Source organism: Drepanopeziza brunnea (assembly GCF_022702325.1).
Source record: "Drepanopeziza brunnea f. sp. 'multigermtubi' strain 214-2 chromosome Unknown ctg19, whole genome shotgun sequence".
Taxonomy (NCBI): domain Eukaryota; kingdom Fungi; phylum Ascomycota; class Leotiomycetes; order Helotiales; family Drepanopezizaceae; genus Drepanopeziza; species Drepanopeziza brunnea.
The window spans coordinates 1,507,293-1,524,238 of NW_027094082.1; the positions used below are offsets into that span (position 1 = coordinate 1,507,293).

General features: G+C 50.0%; 3 protein-coding genes across 4 annotated transcripts; all 3 read right to left on the reverse strand.

The window, feature by feature from the left end:
- L3040_009191 (uncharacterized protein) lies at nt 1-1,794 on the reverse strand (the record flags this gene model as incomplete). 2 transcript variants are annotated; one of them, XM_066155890.1, is made up of 6 exons in its annotated part: nt 1-437; nt 791-839; nt 905-1,134; nt 1,195-1,246; nt 1,307-1,340; nt 1,595-1,794. In XM_066155890.1, 6 exons carry the CDS (start codon nt 1,792-1,794, stop codon nt 1-3), a joined length of 1,002 nt encoding a protein of 333 aa, XP_066010171.1. The 2 variants fall into 2 exon arrangements, with proteins under 2 accessions (XP_066010171.1, XP_066010172.1); XM_066155891.1 differs by having other exon boundaries at nt 1,590-1,621.
- A 4,216-nt stretch (nt 1,795-6,010) lies between these two features.
- On the reverse strand, nt 6,011-8,359 carry L3040_009192 (uncharacterized protein; the record flags this gene model as incomplete). The annotated part of the gene is made up of 1 exon (XM_007293935.1): nt 6,011-8,359. One exon carries the CDS (start codon nt 8,357-8,359, stop codon nt 6,011-6,013), a length of 2,349 nt encoding a protein of 782 aa, XP_007293997.1.
- Nucleotides 8,360-12,422: 4,063 nt separating this feature from the next.
- On the reverse strand, nt 12,423-13,340 carry L3040_009193 (uncharacterized protein; the record flags this gene model as incomplete). Its single annotated transcript, XM_066155892.1, has 3 exons — nt 12,423-12,838; nt 12,925-13,012; nt 13,209-13,340. 3 exons carry the CDS (start codon nt 13,338-13,340, stop codon nt 12,423-12,425), a joined length of 636 nt encoding a protein of 211 aa, XP_066010173.1.
- Between the last annotated feature and the right edge of the window lie 3,606 nt (nt 13,341-16,946).

Consider the following 16,946-nt stretch of genomic DNA (forward strand, 5'->3'; position numbering starts at 1 on the left):
TCAGGAAAGAGCCCCTGGCGAATGACGGAAAAGTTCAGTGCGATGAGCAATAGGGAAGCGGCGGTTTCTTCCCAGCCATAGGTTCAATCTCCCGATTCCCCTCGTCTTCGTCTCCATCGAAGATGATTGATCGGACGTTGCCCAAGTCATGAGGAAGTCTCCATATCCTGTTCTCACAAGAGAGCCGTATGCGAACCAGGTGTTCTTGTTGACATTGTCGTCCTGAAACGGTTCTCGGGCATGCAGGATCGCACAGTTATTGACGAATTGAAGGTCTCCTGGTTGCATGCTGACTTTGAGATGGTGTTTATTGGGGGTTGCAACGACGGTCTCGAGGGCGTCGAGTTGAGCTGTTGAGAGGAGAGGCTGGTTTTCGTCCAAGAGTGACCGTGTATGTGCCTTGATCAGCGCAGCCGAGAAGTTCAGGATTGTTTTGCCTTCAGGAAAAAGAGATGCACTCCGCTCGCTCAGAAAATTAGGGTCCCATCTGTACGTCAATTTCTAGTCAGTTGAGGTAAGGTTGGTTGATCAGTCGAAGAACGGTGAACCTGCACATCGGCTGGCCAGTCTGGTTTAGCTAAGAGGCAGACAACATCCGGTCGAGTTCGTACAAGCTCATTGTATACCATCTCCTATGACGCAAGCATGCTATCGCCTCCTTCTGCCGCACATCCTCTCGTCTGCATTGCCATCACATCAGTCGGTCCATTAGTATGAAAGCTCTAGCAACATGTCAATATATATACATGTATATGTATATGACCCAGCCGCCTCCTCGAATGGTTCTCACTAGTGATGAAGGGGAATTGCAATTCGGATCCTCCGATCGGACACCTGTACTGCGGAGATGAAATTTGTCACGTTAGCAGATCAGTTACCCTTTCTTCAAGGAGAAGGAGCCCACAAAGTTTATTGCCTCTGCGATCTTGCTTTTCCCGTCGCTCAGCAATGTAAGATGAAATTCCAGGAATATCAATATCTGATCTGCATTGCTGTAGCTCTTCGGATCGAGCCCTCGTAGGACGAATATATCTTTGCTTTCGAATATATCCCTCTGAGCATTTCCAAGGGTTGCGGAAAGCGTGGGAAGGGGGAAGTTGTCTCTATTAGCTTGGTGTCCGTCCAACTCCAGGACTATGCCACGATTAGTTCAACTTTGGGCATTCGAGAAGCACGGGAGATCTAGCTGGCTACCTTTGCAATGTTCCAATGCTGACCGGATCTCGGATTTCTCGTCTTGCGTGAGCTAGTGAAGATAGTCCCCGGCTTGCATGTCGGTCGATGTCCAACATGCGTGAGACGCGACGAGTTCGGGCCAGCTCTTAGGAATGGTGGAGCTTCTGCGATTTTAAGATGTCAACCTTTCCTTTCTCTCAAATGAGATATCGGCACTCTTGGTTGCCCTCTGGAAGGATTGCTTAGGAGCCAAATGTTAAGAAAGCAAGACATCTTCAGCGTGGAGACTTGGGGGTAAAGGATGGCCATTCGTGCAATAGCAGCCAAGTAATCAGAGACTTTGACTGAAAGCAATGTTATGCATCAAAGTTGCGACTTGAAGCAGAGGGCAGTTAGATGATCCCAGGACCTACTTCACCTTTTGAGTTTGTAGAGATTCAACCATAGGGCCGTGTAAGATAGAGCTGTCGCAAGTGAAAACGGAACGAAAAAAGCCCAGTCGATAATGGAGCCTAGAATGCCAATCACGCTTGCGTTGCATGCAAGCCAAACCTGCTTTGCAGCCCGTCGCCATCGAATGGCTACCTCCCGGCTCACACTACTCGTAGGAGCGAGCATCTTGAGCTCCTCGCCGGGATGTCTGATAGAGGCATCCGATGCGGGCGAGGAGGTTTCAGCTAGCTGCCACTCTACTAAGCCCTTTGACGGCGAAGGAATGGTTGCCAGCCGTCGTACTCTGCGTCAATGTTATTCAATCAGCAATGGAAGTACAGAATCGAAGGGGCTCTTGGATACCTATATTGTCGGTTCCCGTTAGGGGGAATTGACACAGCTCGTAGCCCACGGTCGAGAAAGAGCCGAGAAAGCAGAGTCCAGAGTCATCTTCATTCTTGATAGTGTGCCTTCGAACCGGGGGTGAGGTGCAATGCGTAAGAGGCACAGGCAGGTGGCAGCGGTGTGACCTGAATGATGACTCTCTCGCAACGGCAGAGTTGCAGAGTTGCAGACCGGTGTGACGGACCGGTGAGGGAACCAGTGAAGGAGTGCGTGGTGGTGGTGATGGTGATAGTGGTGGTGGTGGTGGTGTGATGATGCAAGCTCCCACCTCTCAGACACAAGTCCGACTGTAGTACATCTGTCCATCTCGTCGCTAGCCCGGCCAGAATGTGTCCGCCGACATGAAGATCATTGAAGAATTTGATTCCGACTTTACTCGAAGATGGAGCTTTACCTACCTACCTTTCTTTACCTTAAGCTGCAACCACATCTCTGTTCGGTTAATTAGCAGCTCGCTTGGCTCATTCTCTGTACAGTCAGTCAGTCAGTCAGTCAGTACCACATTACTTATCAATCCGAATCAAGGTATTCCGCTATCCAGCAGCAGCAGCAGCAGCAGCAGCCGCGTACTTGCCAGCCATTGCTCCTTCTGATCTCCCCACTATTTCTCCAGGTAGACATCACCTTATCTTCAGATATCGTCGTCCCCCTTCAATACTCTCTCAAGCTTCATCCGACCTTCTGAATAGCATCCGCCAAACGTCCCTATCAATCACCCGAGCCATCCTCCCGCGTACCGTGCAGCCGCGACAGGATCACAGATGCTACTACGCACGTTGTACAGTACGAGGCAACTGCTGTGGGCCACTTAAGCGAGAACGTCAAAACCAAACATTAGACCTTCAGCTATCACCTCTCCATTACCCAATAATTATACAAAAAAAAAGATAAAAAATAAAATATATTCTACTCGCTACACGCCTTTTCATTCTCCTCAATTTCTAAGCTGATTATTCGAAAGCGCACGGATCATATTACCTACATTCCCGGAGTTTCAGCCTGCAAGCCGTCGATCCAACGCCCGGGGGTCCCCTCTCCCGTCTTGCGATTGGTCGACCCCCCATCTGACGATGTTGACCTACTACCGGTACCGGTAGCACGATAGACTTGCAGCGGGTCGTCTGTCGCAAGTACTACTACCTACTACTAGGTCTGCGGCGGCCAGCTCCAGCTCTACAGTACTACGTAGGCGACTGCGGCTGGCCACTTCAAGCGAGGATATGAAGAACAAAACCCATTTCCGACATCCAGCTCCCGCTTCTCAAACCGCGTCACGAACACCAATGCAAATCACGTCACAAAAAAAAAAAAAAAAAAAAGCACCATCGGATCTCTGACTTCAACCTCTCTCGTCTGTTCTAATTTTTTTTTTCTCTCTCTCTCGCTTAACTAGGTATCCGGATGCTTGCCGACCGCAGTACTGTACTTCGTATGCTAGCTTTTTAGCCGCGACATAAGCTTTCATCTCATCCGGCATACTTTCACACAAACTACTACTACTACTACGTACTACTACGTCCTAGTACTAGTGCTTACGTACGTACGTATCGAATAACAACCAACTCAATTTATCCTTCGTAGCGTATAGACGACTCTTGCCCTTCTGCCCTACGTGATCTGCATCCGGTTCGTCGATCGCAACGTCGGAAGACATCTGTCATTTAATCAAGCCTTTTCCTATTTCCCTTTTTTTTCTTCTTTTTTTTTCTTTTTTTTTTTCTTTTCTTCTTCTTCTTTTTTTTTCTTTTCGTAAATGCCATCCAAACGTGCCCGATCGGGTTCGAGTCGAGGGGGGAATGAATTTAACCTACCGAGTAAGAACACACCATCATATATATATAGTTGCGAGCGAATCAGAGCCGAGACTGTCACGCGACATTATTGCTCGTCGCTTTCTCTTATCCCAAACCCATATCTGCGTCGCAGCTTTCGCAAGACGGGTTTGCATTCAGCTTGGAAAGACTCTTTTGAGATAAGATGATGCCGAATGGCTATGTTTGGGGGTAAATGATATATATATATATATATTTTTTTTTTCCAATACCTCGATCTGCAACAACGATTCGTCCACCTCGGACGATGGATATGATTTCCCCGCAGACGGCTCTCGATGTGAATCCATGCTCGCTGCGCGCTATCGCTTGCTCTCGAGGATAGATAGTTACCTAGATCATCAATCAAATCGTGCTGCGAAGCATTTTTCGAGGGCTTTCGCGGTAGCGATTTGTAATCATTCTTTTTTTTTAAAAAAATATATATAGGTAGATATATATATATATATACCTATACAAATAAATTCCAAAAGTCTGATACCAGATAAGCCGATGATCAAGAGTGAAAGCCGCAGCGGGGAGAACGCGTCGAGGTAACCGGTACCGCTAGCAGCAGCATTCATCAAGTTGTCACAGAGAGAGGATGATACAGTAAGAAGCGCGCATCGCGGACGATCGCGGTCTTGTGCTTTTTCGGCTGGCACCTGTTGCGGCGGGGCAAGCTGTACAGTACCGGTACCACCGCCGTGATATCTGTTCTTCGCGGCGCACATGTTGGAGGCGGACTGATCCATTCGTTTCGTAGCAGTATCCAGCGCGGTTTTCCTCTCCTTCTCCTCTCCAACCCAAAACCCAAAACCCAAAAGTCAAAACCCGAAAACCAAAAACCAGCCCCAAACCCCAAAACCCAAAACCAAATCCAAAAATTCAATCCCCCCCCTCCCCCTCCCCTCCTTCCCCCCCCCGCCCAAAAACCACCTCCTTTTAACAACCAATCATCATCATCATCATCATCATCATCCCTTCTCCAACCAATCAACCAACCCCTGCACTCTCTCCCCCCCCCTCCCCCCCTCCCTCCTTCCCAAGATAGAAGATCCCTCTCCAAGCCTTCCCCCCCCCCAAGCTTTTCAAATCAATCAATCAATCAATCAATGCCTAATCAGATGCCTACCTAATCAATGCACCCCCCCCCCCCCCCCCCCCTCTTGCCCCTCTCCCTTTCCCGCCACCCCCCATCCGCCCCCTAGAGAGAAGGAAGCCTTGAGGGAAAAGTAGGTAGGTAGAAGAGTGGTGGCGAAAATGATTGAAAGGGGAAGGGGGAAGGAGGTAGGGAAAGGAAGAGAGAGAGAGAGAGAGAGAGAGAGAGAGAGAGAAAAATGGTTATTCAGTAAAATGACTGAGGACTGGTTATTTGGCTTCACCCCGTCATCATGTTTTCCTAGGTCTGAAGATGATGAATATGAATTGGTGATGAGGAGTCGGGTCACTCTCGGCTATTTGCACAACAAAGGGAAGAAAGTGATCACGAGAGGACGGCATCGGGTATGCTGAATAGCTCTTGAATATTTTTCAATTCGGATCAACGTGCTATACATCCATCTCTTTCTTCATACATAGTCCTCCCCTCCCCTCCCCTCGCCTCTCGACTCGGCCTCGCCCCGGCCCGCCCCTCGCCTCCTCACCTCATCAACCTCCACCATTTAAGCATTAAATAGCCAGCATTCTGCCCGTCTCCCTCTTTTCTCCCATCGCAGCCCTCTGGTTGGACAGAGCTCATCGTGGTATCAAAAACGCATACTTCAGACTACTAGTAACACAAGGAAACGACAGAATCGAAGACGCCACTCCCGCCATCCAACTTCGCCGCTATCAACAATAAGACACACGAGTATAGGTAGCCTAAGGTTCCATACTATACAAACCACCTCCCATCGGAGAATATGAGAGAGGGATACACCACCTGACTCGTGACAACAACAAGAAAACTAATGAAGGTATTGAACGCCGAAGGAGCCCACGCCTTGGCTCGCGAATTTTGGTAGAGGGCGAAGAACCAGCTCAAAGGAGAAAGGCGCAAAACAGATATGCCGGAAAACCCCGTGAAGATGCAGCAGGACGACTCAAACACCCAGATGCAGGAAACGCTAATAGACAGGAAAAAATACGGAAAGCAAATGTGAAAGGGACGAGATTAAGTGCAGGTGGTCGGCATGAAGCGGGCCTCATATTCGAGTGTCACCGAGGTTCAACCAACTCATATCGTTTCGGGGGAGCGGGTGGAGGTGTTGTGACCCAGGGAATTGCGTGGCGGCCTCGTTGTCATAACTATAAACCTCGGTGCGTCGGCCCACCGTCGTGGCATAGTTACTCTCCGAGTATTCGCTCGCGCGATTGTGCCATCCAGCGGCCCCATCCGCAGGGGTCCAGTGCTGCTCATCAACACTCTCTGGGACACCGCTTGAGAATGCATCGTGTCGATCGTGCTCGGAAGAAGTTGAACTTCGAATAGACCCCGATCGTCCAATTCTCCCAGCCATCTCGCCTGGCATCGGGTGATGCGACTGCACCGTAGGGCTGTAAGACATCACACTGCTGATCTCTGGCCTATCCCCGGTGATTTTTAAAGGGGGTACGATTGCGGAGGGCCGCGTTTGATCTTGGTCGATCGAGTACTGGGAGCTCCGATCCGATCCCTCGTACGTTGTCCGCTTTGAGCCGAGTCCAAGGATGTTTAGGGAGCTCCCCCCCCCGGACCAGTACCGGTTCCAGCCTGAACTCCTCCTCGTGCTTCCGCGTCTCCCATTCTTGGTGCTCCCACGCGGCCTAGACCCTCCGGCTCCCGCTCCGGCTCCCGGTGTCGCTGGCCCTGTTTCTGCAAAAGAGACCGTCTTCTCATCTCGGATACCGGCCAGATACGCAGTGTCAGGAGCTTTGAAGTAGTCGTTGAAGTCGTTATTCGCTTCGCTCTCGATCCCCTTCTCGTCGCCTCTGCCATTTCCCACACGACCCATCATGATTGCTATGGAGGAGCATGAAGATTGGGATGCCGACGGCTCGTGACCCTGAAAGCGTCTCATCGGAGTGATTTCTGGCACCCCCTGATCAACGAAGTCCCTCGGGTCCTTGCGATCTTGCCATCCATTCGCGGGTCGATCATCAGAATCCTGCGTCTTGACGCCCACACGGCCCATGATGATAGCCATGGAAGAGGTGGAACCTTGGGATGCCGACGGCTCGTGACCTGGAAAGCGTTTCGCCGGAGTCATCTCTGGCAGTCCCCTGTCGACGAAGTCCATCCCGTCCTTCTCCCCTTGAAGCTCGTTCACGCGTCGTTCATTTTCAGCCGCCTGCTTCCTCCTCCTTCTCCACCTGACAAATGCCAATATAGCTATCAAAAAAATCGCGAGACCGCCTATCGACCCCAACACAGCCCCCAGTATTCTCTCAGGGTCATCGTCTCGGGGACTCTCAGCGGGAATGACGACGGGTGTGCTATCAGGGACACTCGTTGCGCTTGCAGAGGGTGTTAGGGAAAGGATTGTTGGCGACGGACCCTTTCCAAGACCTTGTTGTGATACCACTGACTTGGATCCGAGTTTGGCCGTTGCGTTGACCCATGTGTTTTTCCGCGCCGTGAAAATGCACAAGACATCCTTCTCGTTCCCACCGCTGATAACAACCATTCCACTCTGGTCCTTCGCGACGGAGAACGTCGTTCTCGTCGTCATGGGTGCTAGTGTACCGTTGTAAGGAGGCCAGTTAGCCACCGTCAGCTCATTCCTCTTCTCCTTCGGGCTTCTCTCCTCAACGGGCGCGGCATTCTGCACAGGATTGCCATTGGCGTCTATCAAGACAGTCCGGTTGATGGAGTTCGGGGAGGTTGTCATATCAAGCGTATAGATGTTCTTGCTACCATCATTCCCATTGATGACGACGGCTTTCACACTTGAGATATTGTAAATAGGAGCAGCGAACGTCGCATTCGAGTCGACCCATGATTCCGAAGGGCTGAAGATCATGGCCTTTTGATTGGTCTCGCTCCCTCCCATGTACATTGCCTTGCTCTCGCTCCACTGCAGTAATATGGGCGAAATCGCGGGAGGTGCAATCGATTCATAGGCCAATACGGAGAAAGGAGGGGAGGCCTGTATCGTGAATGTCTGCGATGATAGTTGCTTGCTGCCATCTTGTGTTCCAGAGTATACGAGAATCGAATCGGACCGGTTCAGATACACAGCATCGTGGTAGAGTCGACCTTGGGTGACGGGAACGGTCGGCGAAATCGTTTCCCAGCTCTGGTTGGCGAACGTGTACCGCTGTAGGCCCTGATAACTGGTATCTTTGGTGGTTCCTCCCACGATATACAGTGCTGCTGCGGTCGTATCGTTTACCGGGGTCGACTTAACACAAACTCCTCCGGAGACTGGCACCCCCATATCCAGTGTCGTCCACGCCGCATCATTCGTCATCGTCAACGACTGAAATGCCACGGCGGAGTATGTGAAGAGGGTATTATTGAACAACGCCGAACACGACCCGGTCAGGGAATATTGGGGTATTGGAAGGCCCATTTTTGCAAGTCGAGGCCGTCGGCGTGTCGACCTGTTTTTTTTTTTTTATGATTTTTTCTATTCTCGATCCGTATCGGCTCCGGCGCAAGGCCGTGCGTGTATCGTGTCTCTTTCGCAGATCGAGACTATTGTGACATCGCTTCGGGTACTATAGGGAGAACGGCGACGAGGTCGAAGAGAAGAACTTGTTGCCCTCGAAATTATGGATTCCGGGCGTCAAGGTGTGCAGGTCAAGTTCAAAAGAGGTAGGTGCTGGATCCAAGATGAACTGTCTGCGAGGTGTTAGTGGCTGGCTGTTGAGAGGTCGCAACTCGAGCAGCAAATGTATGAGTGGTTTGGTGGTTTGGAGGTTTGGTGGTTTGGTGGTTTGGTGAGGCACGAGGCTCGAAAGTATTGGATTGGAGAGCGGGTGAAACGAAAACAGTCCTGAACGAGGTGTTTGTCCGGTGTGTGTCGAAACTGGACAGCGAGTAGGCGACGATGCAACGATGCAACGATGCAACGATACAACGACTCGGCGGGCGAATGCTGGCGAGCCTGGTATGCGTGGTTCGAAGAAGCCAGGAAGGCCGGCGAGGTCGAAACACGCAGGTGGGAGGGACGAAGTCGGGTGGAGGGATACTCGATGGGGATGGGGAATGGCAATGGGAATGGGAATGGGGGGTCTGGGTGGTGGGTCGTGGGTCGTGGGTCTGGGTAAGGGTCTGGGTCTGGGTCTGGGAGTGTCGAGAAAAGGGGGGGCCTTGACCCACTTTTCTGCCAGTGCCACGAATGGAGGCGAGGCCAGGCCGGCCAGATGTGATCTATAGCACACACCGGCAATCCGCCCTTCCCGCTCGGCTCAATGCACACTGGGCTCGGGTGTCGCAGGTGGACACGGAAAGAAGAAAATGATGAGGAGGAGGATAATGCGTGGGACGGTGGGATGGGAATGGCGGAGGAGACGAGAAGCAAGCCGCCGTTGATGGAGCGAGGGAGCGAGGGAGCGAGGGCGAGAGTGGTGGAGGGCGAGAGTGGTCGAGTGGTCGAGTGCAAAGAGACGGATGGGAGGTCCGCTCGGTACAGTACTGGCAGCGGAGGAGGAGGAGGATGCGGGCCAGCCAGCCGTGGTCGAGGGGTTTCGCGTGCCTCAGGGGGCATTCGGACTAGTCGCCGCAGCGGATGGGCCTGTCGTATGGCCGCTTGGCGCTGCAGATGGACCCGGAGGAGAGTCAGGGAGTCAAGGAGTCAAGGAGTCAAGGCACTCAGGGACTCGGGGACTCAGGCACCGGAGGAACTGTGGAACTGTAATACTGTACTTAATGCTGTCATGCTGTAGAACTGGAGAACTGTAAAAGTAGTAAGTACACGAGGATTAGAATTCGGCCATGGACCTGCTCTTGCACCGGCTCTGGCACCTGCTCTGGCACCTCTACCTGCACTTGGAGATGGGATGAGAGGGAAGGGAAGGGAAGGGAAGGAAGAGCAGGAAGAGCAGGAAGAGCAGGAAGAGCAGGAAGAGCAGGAAGAGCAGGAAGAGCAGGAAGAGCAGGATCTGGGATGGGAGGATAACCAACAGGCCAGGAGGATGAGAAACTTTTCATCGCTCATACGTAGTACTACTACCTCCCCTCCCTCTACTACTGGTACCGGTAGGTACTATTACTATTCACAGCACAGGATCACCAGGTGGAAGAAGATACCGAGGTGGCCCGTGGCTGACCCCGTCCCGTATCCGGTCGGCGGAGGATTACAAATTTAAAATAGCCAAAAGTCTATTATTTCCGGCCCGCCTCTTAATTACTCGCTTCAGAGTAGAGTAGGTACCGGGACGGGTAGTACTTACAACTAGTACTGTAGTACTACGTCCGTCCGTCGACCACGTCCGTCCTACGTACCGGTACTATTTCCAGCAGCACTCGCTAAGCTCAACCCAGGAGGGTGGATTTCAGACGGACATAAAACCAAGGAACCACCTGCGTTCTATTTAATTATCGATCTATCTATCTTCCTTCGATCGATCGATCCCTTTATTTCAACCCCCCTTCTCCCCTCCCCAACCCTCTTTCCCTCCCCCCCCTTTGCCCAAACCCTTTGCCCAAAAAAAAAAGAGAATGAAAATAGACACCGTTCGTGTGTCGCGCTCCGTGCGCACGCATACGCAAGCGTAGGTACTTGTTCTACTAGTAACTACTAGTAACTACTTGTCTTGTACAAGTACCTGCTTGTCCTCCCTACCGTACAGTAGCGTACCTGCATCAACTGAAAAAAAGAGGGAAGAGGAGGCCAGCCGCTGGGCTCGTTTAGGGCGTAGTGCCAAACCTTGAAACGGCATGAATACGAGTGAATACCGGTACCGGTACCGGTACCCGTAGATCAATGGCACCCGCACAATACCAATCAACTCAAACTTCGTAATGCGGTAGGAAGAAGTGTAATGTTATCCCTTGACTTCCCTTCCCTTCTCATTGACCGACCTACGCTGCGTCGCCGCATCGACCGAGTAACAATTGATGGATCGAAAAGGTTGGCGGGCGACCGAAGCAAATCCACATGGTACGACCACCTGGATCATGGCGGGGACTGGACTGGAGACAACTCCGTACAACTACAGTACAATACCGGTACCTAACTTACAAGATACAAGACACAAGATATAAGACACCACTTCATCCCCGCCTCTCGCCTCCCGCCAAGACGGCCGGCTGCCCTTTGGAGCTCTTGAGGTCTTGAAATCTCTCGAGTCTCGCGTCTCGAGTCTCTCCTCGAGTCTCTCGACACAAACCGTTAGTCACGTCGGTTTACGAAGAAGAGATGACCATGATACCGGTGTTTGTCTGCATGTCTTATCTTGTCCCATCTGTCTCTATCTGCCCTTTTGGGGCGTGAGTAGCGACTCGGCATATCCTTATCCTTTATAGTTTGTCGACTCCCTGCGATCTGCAACTCTCTATGATTCTTCCGATTTTTCCGATGCGAGATGAACCAAACGACACGACACGAAGCAAAGCCGCGGAAACCGTCTTTATTCATCTCTTCCTCCTACCCAATCATATACGGAGAGGTGGGGCACTCTTGAGGCGCGCGCTCTGATCCATCTCGGTCAGAATAGGAGGGACCACGTGAGCCAATGCCTTGAAGTCGGTCACGTGTTGCTCGGGATTTCTGGCTCGGTATGAAGTCGGTCGCCTTATTACCTTCCTACCACCGCCCACTGCCGGGCGGCCGGGCTGGCCCAAAAGCAAATATCAGCACGGGGCAACCAATAGTGTCGGGTCTATCTTGTCTATCTGATATATCTTGTCTGTCTTCTCTGTCTCGTCTGCCTTGTCTGTTTGGTCTGTCTTTCTCAGTATCCCAGCGCCTCGCCTGCACGTACTACTATTTTCCGAGAAGCACACTTGGCAGAGGTTGTCCAGATCTCGTCGTCGCAAATCATCTCGTGTATTCATTCTCCCGGCGGCATGCTGATCCATTTATCGAAGCACCAGTCGCGTCTTCGAGCCGCTGGGCTGGCTGGCTGGCTGGCTTCTTCTGCAGCTTCTGTGGCCTGCCTCCCGCCTCCCCCTGCCCCCCTCCAAAGTCTCTCCGAAGAAATATCGATTGAGAAGTCCGGAGCGTCAATACTGACGGACCGAATCTTGGGTTGGTGAGAACCTTGTCAACACCTTTCCAAGAGGGTCAACTCAGTATCACATATACTCACATATACCCCACCAAACGCCAATGTCTTGCGTTGCGGCGCCCGTCAATTGAAGAGTGTTTTACATTCATATGTATCTTCCATCGTATAGGCAATCTCGGACTTCTGTACAACTTCAGGGTCCTTCCTCTAACCGGGCACACCGGAAGCTTTATAGTGCAGCACTCCTCGGGTGCCACCTTCTAGCCGCAGACTGTGGCTGAAGTACTTGGAATTTGACGGGAAGTCTTCGTGGTTGTTTCCTCGCCGCCTTACAACGGAGGGCTAATGATATCTACGAATCGAATCCTCGTGACAATCCAGTAAGATAGATCGCGGGCAATATATTATTACCTCGTTCATTGTAGAAACCGAGCCTGCTGGTCCTCCACCCGCTACACATTATTCGCTATACTCTCCACGATCTCCTGTGATATTCCAAGCTTCCCAATCATTAACATCGTCCGAGAAGTCCATCAGCGCATCTTCTGATTCAAAGCACTTAGCCCAGAAATCCAAATCATTATTCGTTACCACATTCGCTGGAATAACCATCTGCAGCTGCCACGGGATACCCTCAACCCACGACAAGCGCAGCGCTCTCTCGGGCTCTTCTAACGTCAAGGACTCGATATACTTTACGATGGCATCTTCGTCGTCGGCCCACAAGTCTTGCTGCTCCACCTGACCATCCGAAGCCACCTTCTGATACGATTTCGGGATCCACACCTTGCCAATCTCTTCCACCTTGCGCTCATCCGCTTCAATAGCACAGTACCACTTCTCTTCTATCCCCTCCAAGCTCACGAGTTCGTTGACTGCCGTTTCCCACTGATCAGCCCCGGGTCGTACAAAAGGGAAACGAACTTGAGTCGCAGCTGAATCGACCCGAACCCCAACTCACCCATCCAGAGCCCAAAGCCCAAGCGATTCACGTATGCCAACTCCTCGAAGTGCAGCTTGTTGTCTTCGTTGATCATGTCAGCCTCCTCCTACGCATGCGCGGCGTGGATTAGTACCGTATCGTAAGCTTGCTGATGATGATAGGTAAATGAACAGAAATACAACCCAAGAGTGGAAAAGAAAAAAAAAAGCTTCTTTTTTGGGGGGGGGGGGGGGGGGGGGGGGGGGGGGGTTGTTTACTAAGAGAGAGAGAGATATATATATATATATAAAAACAAAACTTACTTGGGAAACTATCCCGTAGCCGAGATTTCTTCGCTCTTCCAGAAATCCATGCGCGCGACCGGAGAGAAAGCTGGATAGGGCGAGCAAGGTCGTCGTCGCGAAGGTGGACTTTGATGATCGTGGCGGCGGCATCTTTTTGGCGAAAGAAAACAAGGAAGAAAGAGAGAAAAGAAAAAGGAAAAGGAAAAAAGGAAAAAAGGAAAAAATAGGAACGGAGAAGGAAGAGGAGGAAGAGGAGGAAGAGGAGGGTTGATTGATTGAATTGAATTGAATGAATGATTGATTTATTGAATCGAATAATGGACGGAAATGTAAAAGGGTAACAACACTCTGAACTCTGAAAGCCCGTCCGGTGCCGGGGAGGAAGGAAAAGGAAGAAATACACACACATATATATAAATATATATATATATATCTCTCTCTCTCTCTCTCCCTCTCTCTATTTATTCATGATTTTTATAAAGAAATCTCCAAAAGAAAACAAAAAGAAAGAAGAAAACTTATTTTGAGATGGTGTAACAAACACGTCGAGCTATAAATAGGTGAAAATTCGTGGGCGGCTTGTTACTACTGTACTCTGGTATAGGTACCTTAGGTACAAGTAGGTAGCGAGCGTATTGCGAAGACCAGATGATCCTAAATATAAGCAGGAAGTCTGGTTTTGCGGCTCGGCTCGGCTCGGCTTGGTTGGGTTTGGTTTGGTTTGGTTGGGTTTGGCTTACCTCCTCGCAAGGTGGTAGATATTCATAGGTTAAGGTGGTGAGGTACGTAGGGAGGTACTACCGGTAGTTTGCTGTTGGTAATCTCCCCCTCTTTGTCCAAATTTAGGAAAATCCGAGTCGGGGGTGCAAAAGTTACTTAATTTACGATACAATGCGGAGCCTCTTTCTTTTCCTTTTTTTTGGGGGGGAGAGGGGCCGGGCGACTCTTTCCAAGACTTGTAATATTCATGCTATACAGTACCTACCTGTTACTTGTTATGCACGGGATACCTCTTTTATATTGTGATTGATGTTGATGTGAAAGCCGTTGACTTTCCGACTCGGACGATATGATATGGTGTGAGATGATATAATTTCATGCTGCAGCCCGGCCCGCAGGCTGAAACCTGCCCCGGAGGCTTGCGGAGTGGTAGGTTTTTCCCGGGGACATTTCGCGGTTATTTGATAATGCTCGCAGCATTGAGCGCTACGTCACTTTGTCTATGTAAGACGTGCACCAATTTTTTTTTTCTTTTTAAATTGGGTGGAGAGGATGTGAAATTGTAGAAATGGTAAGCTTCCAGCCCAGCCCGCGAGCTAAAACTCGCCCCGGGACTTACGTAGTAGCTTGACAACTTACCCGGCCGCAGGCTACGGGGGAAATCTCCCCGGGACTTGGCGGTATGTAATAGTGCTCGTAGCATTGAACGCCACATCACCTTTTCCGTGTGAGAAGGACACATTGTTATAAATTGGGGGGAGAGGGTGTGACATGAGAATTCTGAGCTCCAGCCCGGCCCGCAGGCTAAAACTTGCGGCTCCCCGCAAGCTAGCTACGGGGTAGGTTTTCCGGACTTTGCGGTGCGGTATTCGTAGCTATGTTAGTGTGGTATATCTCTTCATGCCTAGTAGGTAGTAGCCTCCTTCGGCGCGATTGCAGCCACCTATCCCTCGAGCATTTGATCCATTGCGATAGCCCCCTCTAGCGCGATGTAGCGGGCGTCGGGCCGTCTGATCGGTTGACCTAATTCAGGGACTTCCTCGGGCGCTGCTGGTATCGCTGGCGCTGCTGGTTGCTCGGGCAGCGGACACACTGCCTGAGAGGGGCTTCGAACGTGGAAAATTATTTTCTGGCGGTTGCCAGCGAATTGTTCCATATCCTCCGAGCATCTGATCTCTAGTAATGTCCCCCTTTAGCGCCCCGAAGCACCAATGCAGCACAGCGCCAGATTCTACAGAGGAGCTCGTGCGGAGACTTGGGATAACGATTCAAAGCTACCACGAGCTGATGTGGCTTTGAGGATCTTGAGACTTGGTCTCGATCGAGGGACTTGAGAATACGATCGAGACCGTCGTGCGAGGCGCCGGTATTTGCAGGTCGGGTCGAAGAGGAGGTCAGCTGGGAACTCGCAATTTGGAGGGGATTTGATCGAGAATTAAGAATCTAGAGAACTGTGGCTTCGGCGTTGCTTTCGACCTTGTCGGTGGTGCTGTTACCACTCGGCATATCAGTTGCGGTCTTTATGAAAGTGTGGGAGACTTGTTGAACATTCCTTTCATAGAGTCGGCTATCCTGGATTTGGCGCAGGCTCTAGATACTCGTGTCTTTACATCGAAAGCGTATCGAGAAGCGATAGACGAGGTTGACTTGATATGTAGTCAGTATACATCAAGTAAGTTGACGTAAATGGCAAGCAGCTTACGTAATTCCAAAGCGAGCTTGGAAGTGCACCTACTAACGTATACTTATGTATGCAATTGAATGTAGTTTATAGAATTTAATCACATGAAATCTAATCACGTTGTCTGCCATTTTGGGATTCTGCCGCCCGTCACCACGCGCACTTTTTAACTGACCAATCAATCCTATTCGCTTAAAAACCTTAAATGCATTTTTACCTGAAGCCACATTCCCCCCTGTCTCTATTGTAATACAAAGCTCGCAAGCTCGCTTTGATAAGCCAGCTAGTTTAAGCGAGGCTTGAAATCCCATTCGACACTTAGCATATCTGACTTCTTCCGAATCCATCTAAGAAGTTATTTAGAGCTACTGTATCGAGCTTGTCGAGTATTAGTAAGTCAATAGATTCACATTGGCAATATAAACGTACAAGGCCATTTTCTCCATGCTGTGGATGCTACAGTACTATGTAACTGCTAATGCATAAAACCACTTTTCGCACCGAGTCTAAAGGTCAACACTTCGGAAAAAATCAGAATCAGCCGGTATTTCTTAATTCTATCTTCAGGAAAGTAGTTAACTAAAATCTGCAAGCTTAAATCTGCTTGTTTAAGAGACCTAGATACAAAAGGTAAAGCTGAAGTCGCTTCTGTTTCTAAGACTTTTTCCAAAGTTGAGCGAAAGACAACTTTCTATATGTCTACTATCCCCATGAATAAATGTCGGACCCAGTTTAGCTTCATAAATCGTAGAGCGGTGATTTCTGGATAGCTTAAAGCCCCCATCAACTCCATTGCACAGACTAAATACTGGCTCAAAGATACTTTGAGGTTTAATGAATCCTTCTATGTTGATCGGTTTAAGACCTGGTAAGATCCCTTGCAAAAATATACTTTCGACATGTACTTATTCATGGTGAAGGGGGGGGGGGGGGAAGTACATTAAACAACTCTATTAAATTATGAATTCAAAATAAAATCGTCTTATACTTACAAGCTTTTTTTTTGGTTACTATCCCCCCCCATGAATAAATGTCGAAAGTATAATTTCGCAAGGAATCTTACTAGGGCTTAAACCAATCAACTTATAAGTATTCAGCTTTGAAAAGTATCTTTGAGCCAGTATTTAGCCTATACAATGGAGTTGACAGGGCTTTGAGCCATTAAGAAACCACCGCTCTATGATTTATGGGCCTAAACTGGGTCCGACATTTATTCATGGGGGGGGATAGTATCAAAAGGGTCATACTTCTTATTTACCTTCCAAAGCTTATGGTTGTAGAAAGTTTAAGCTGTCAAATGTACTAGAGAGTTCTGATGTGAAATAGAAGTTTATGCATTAGCAGTTAGAGGTGAC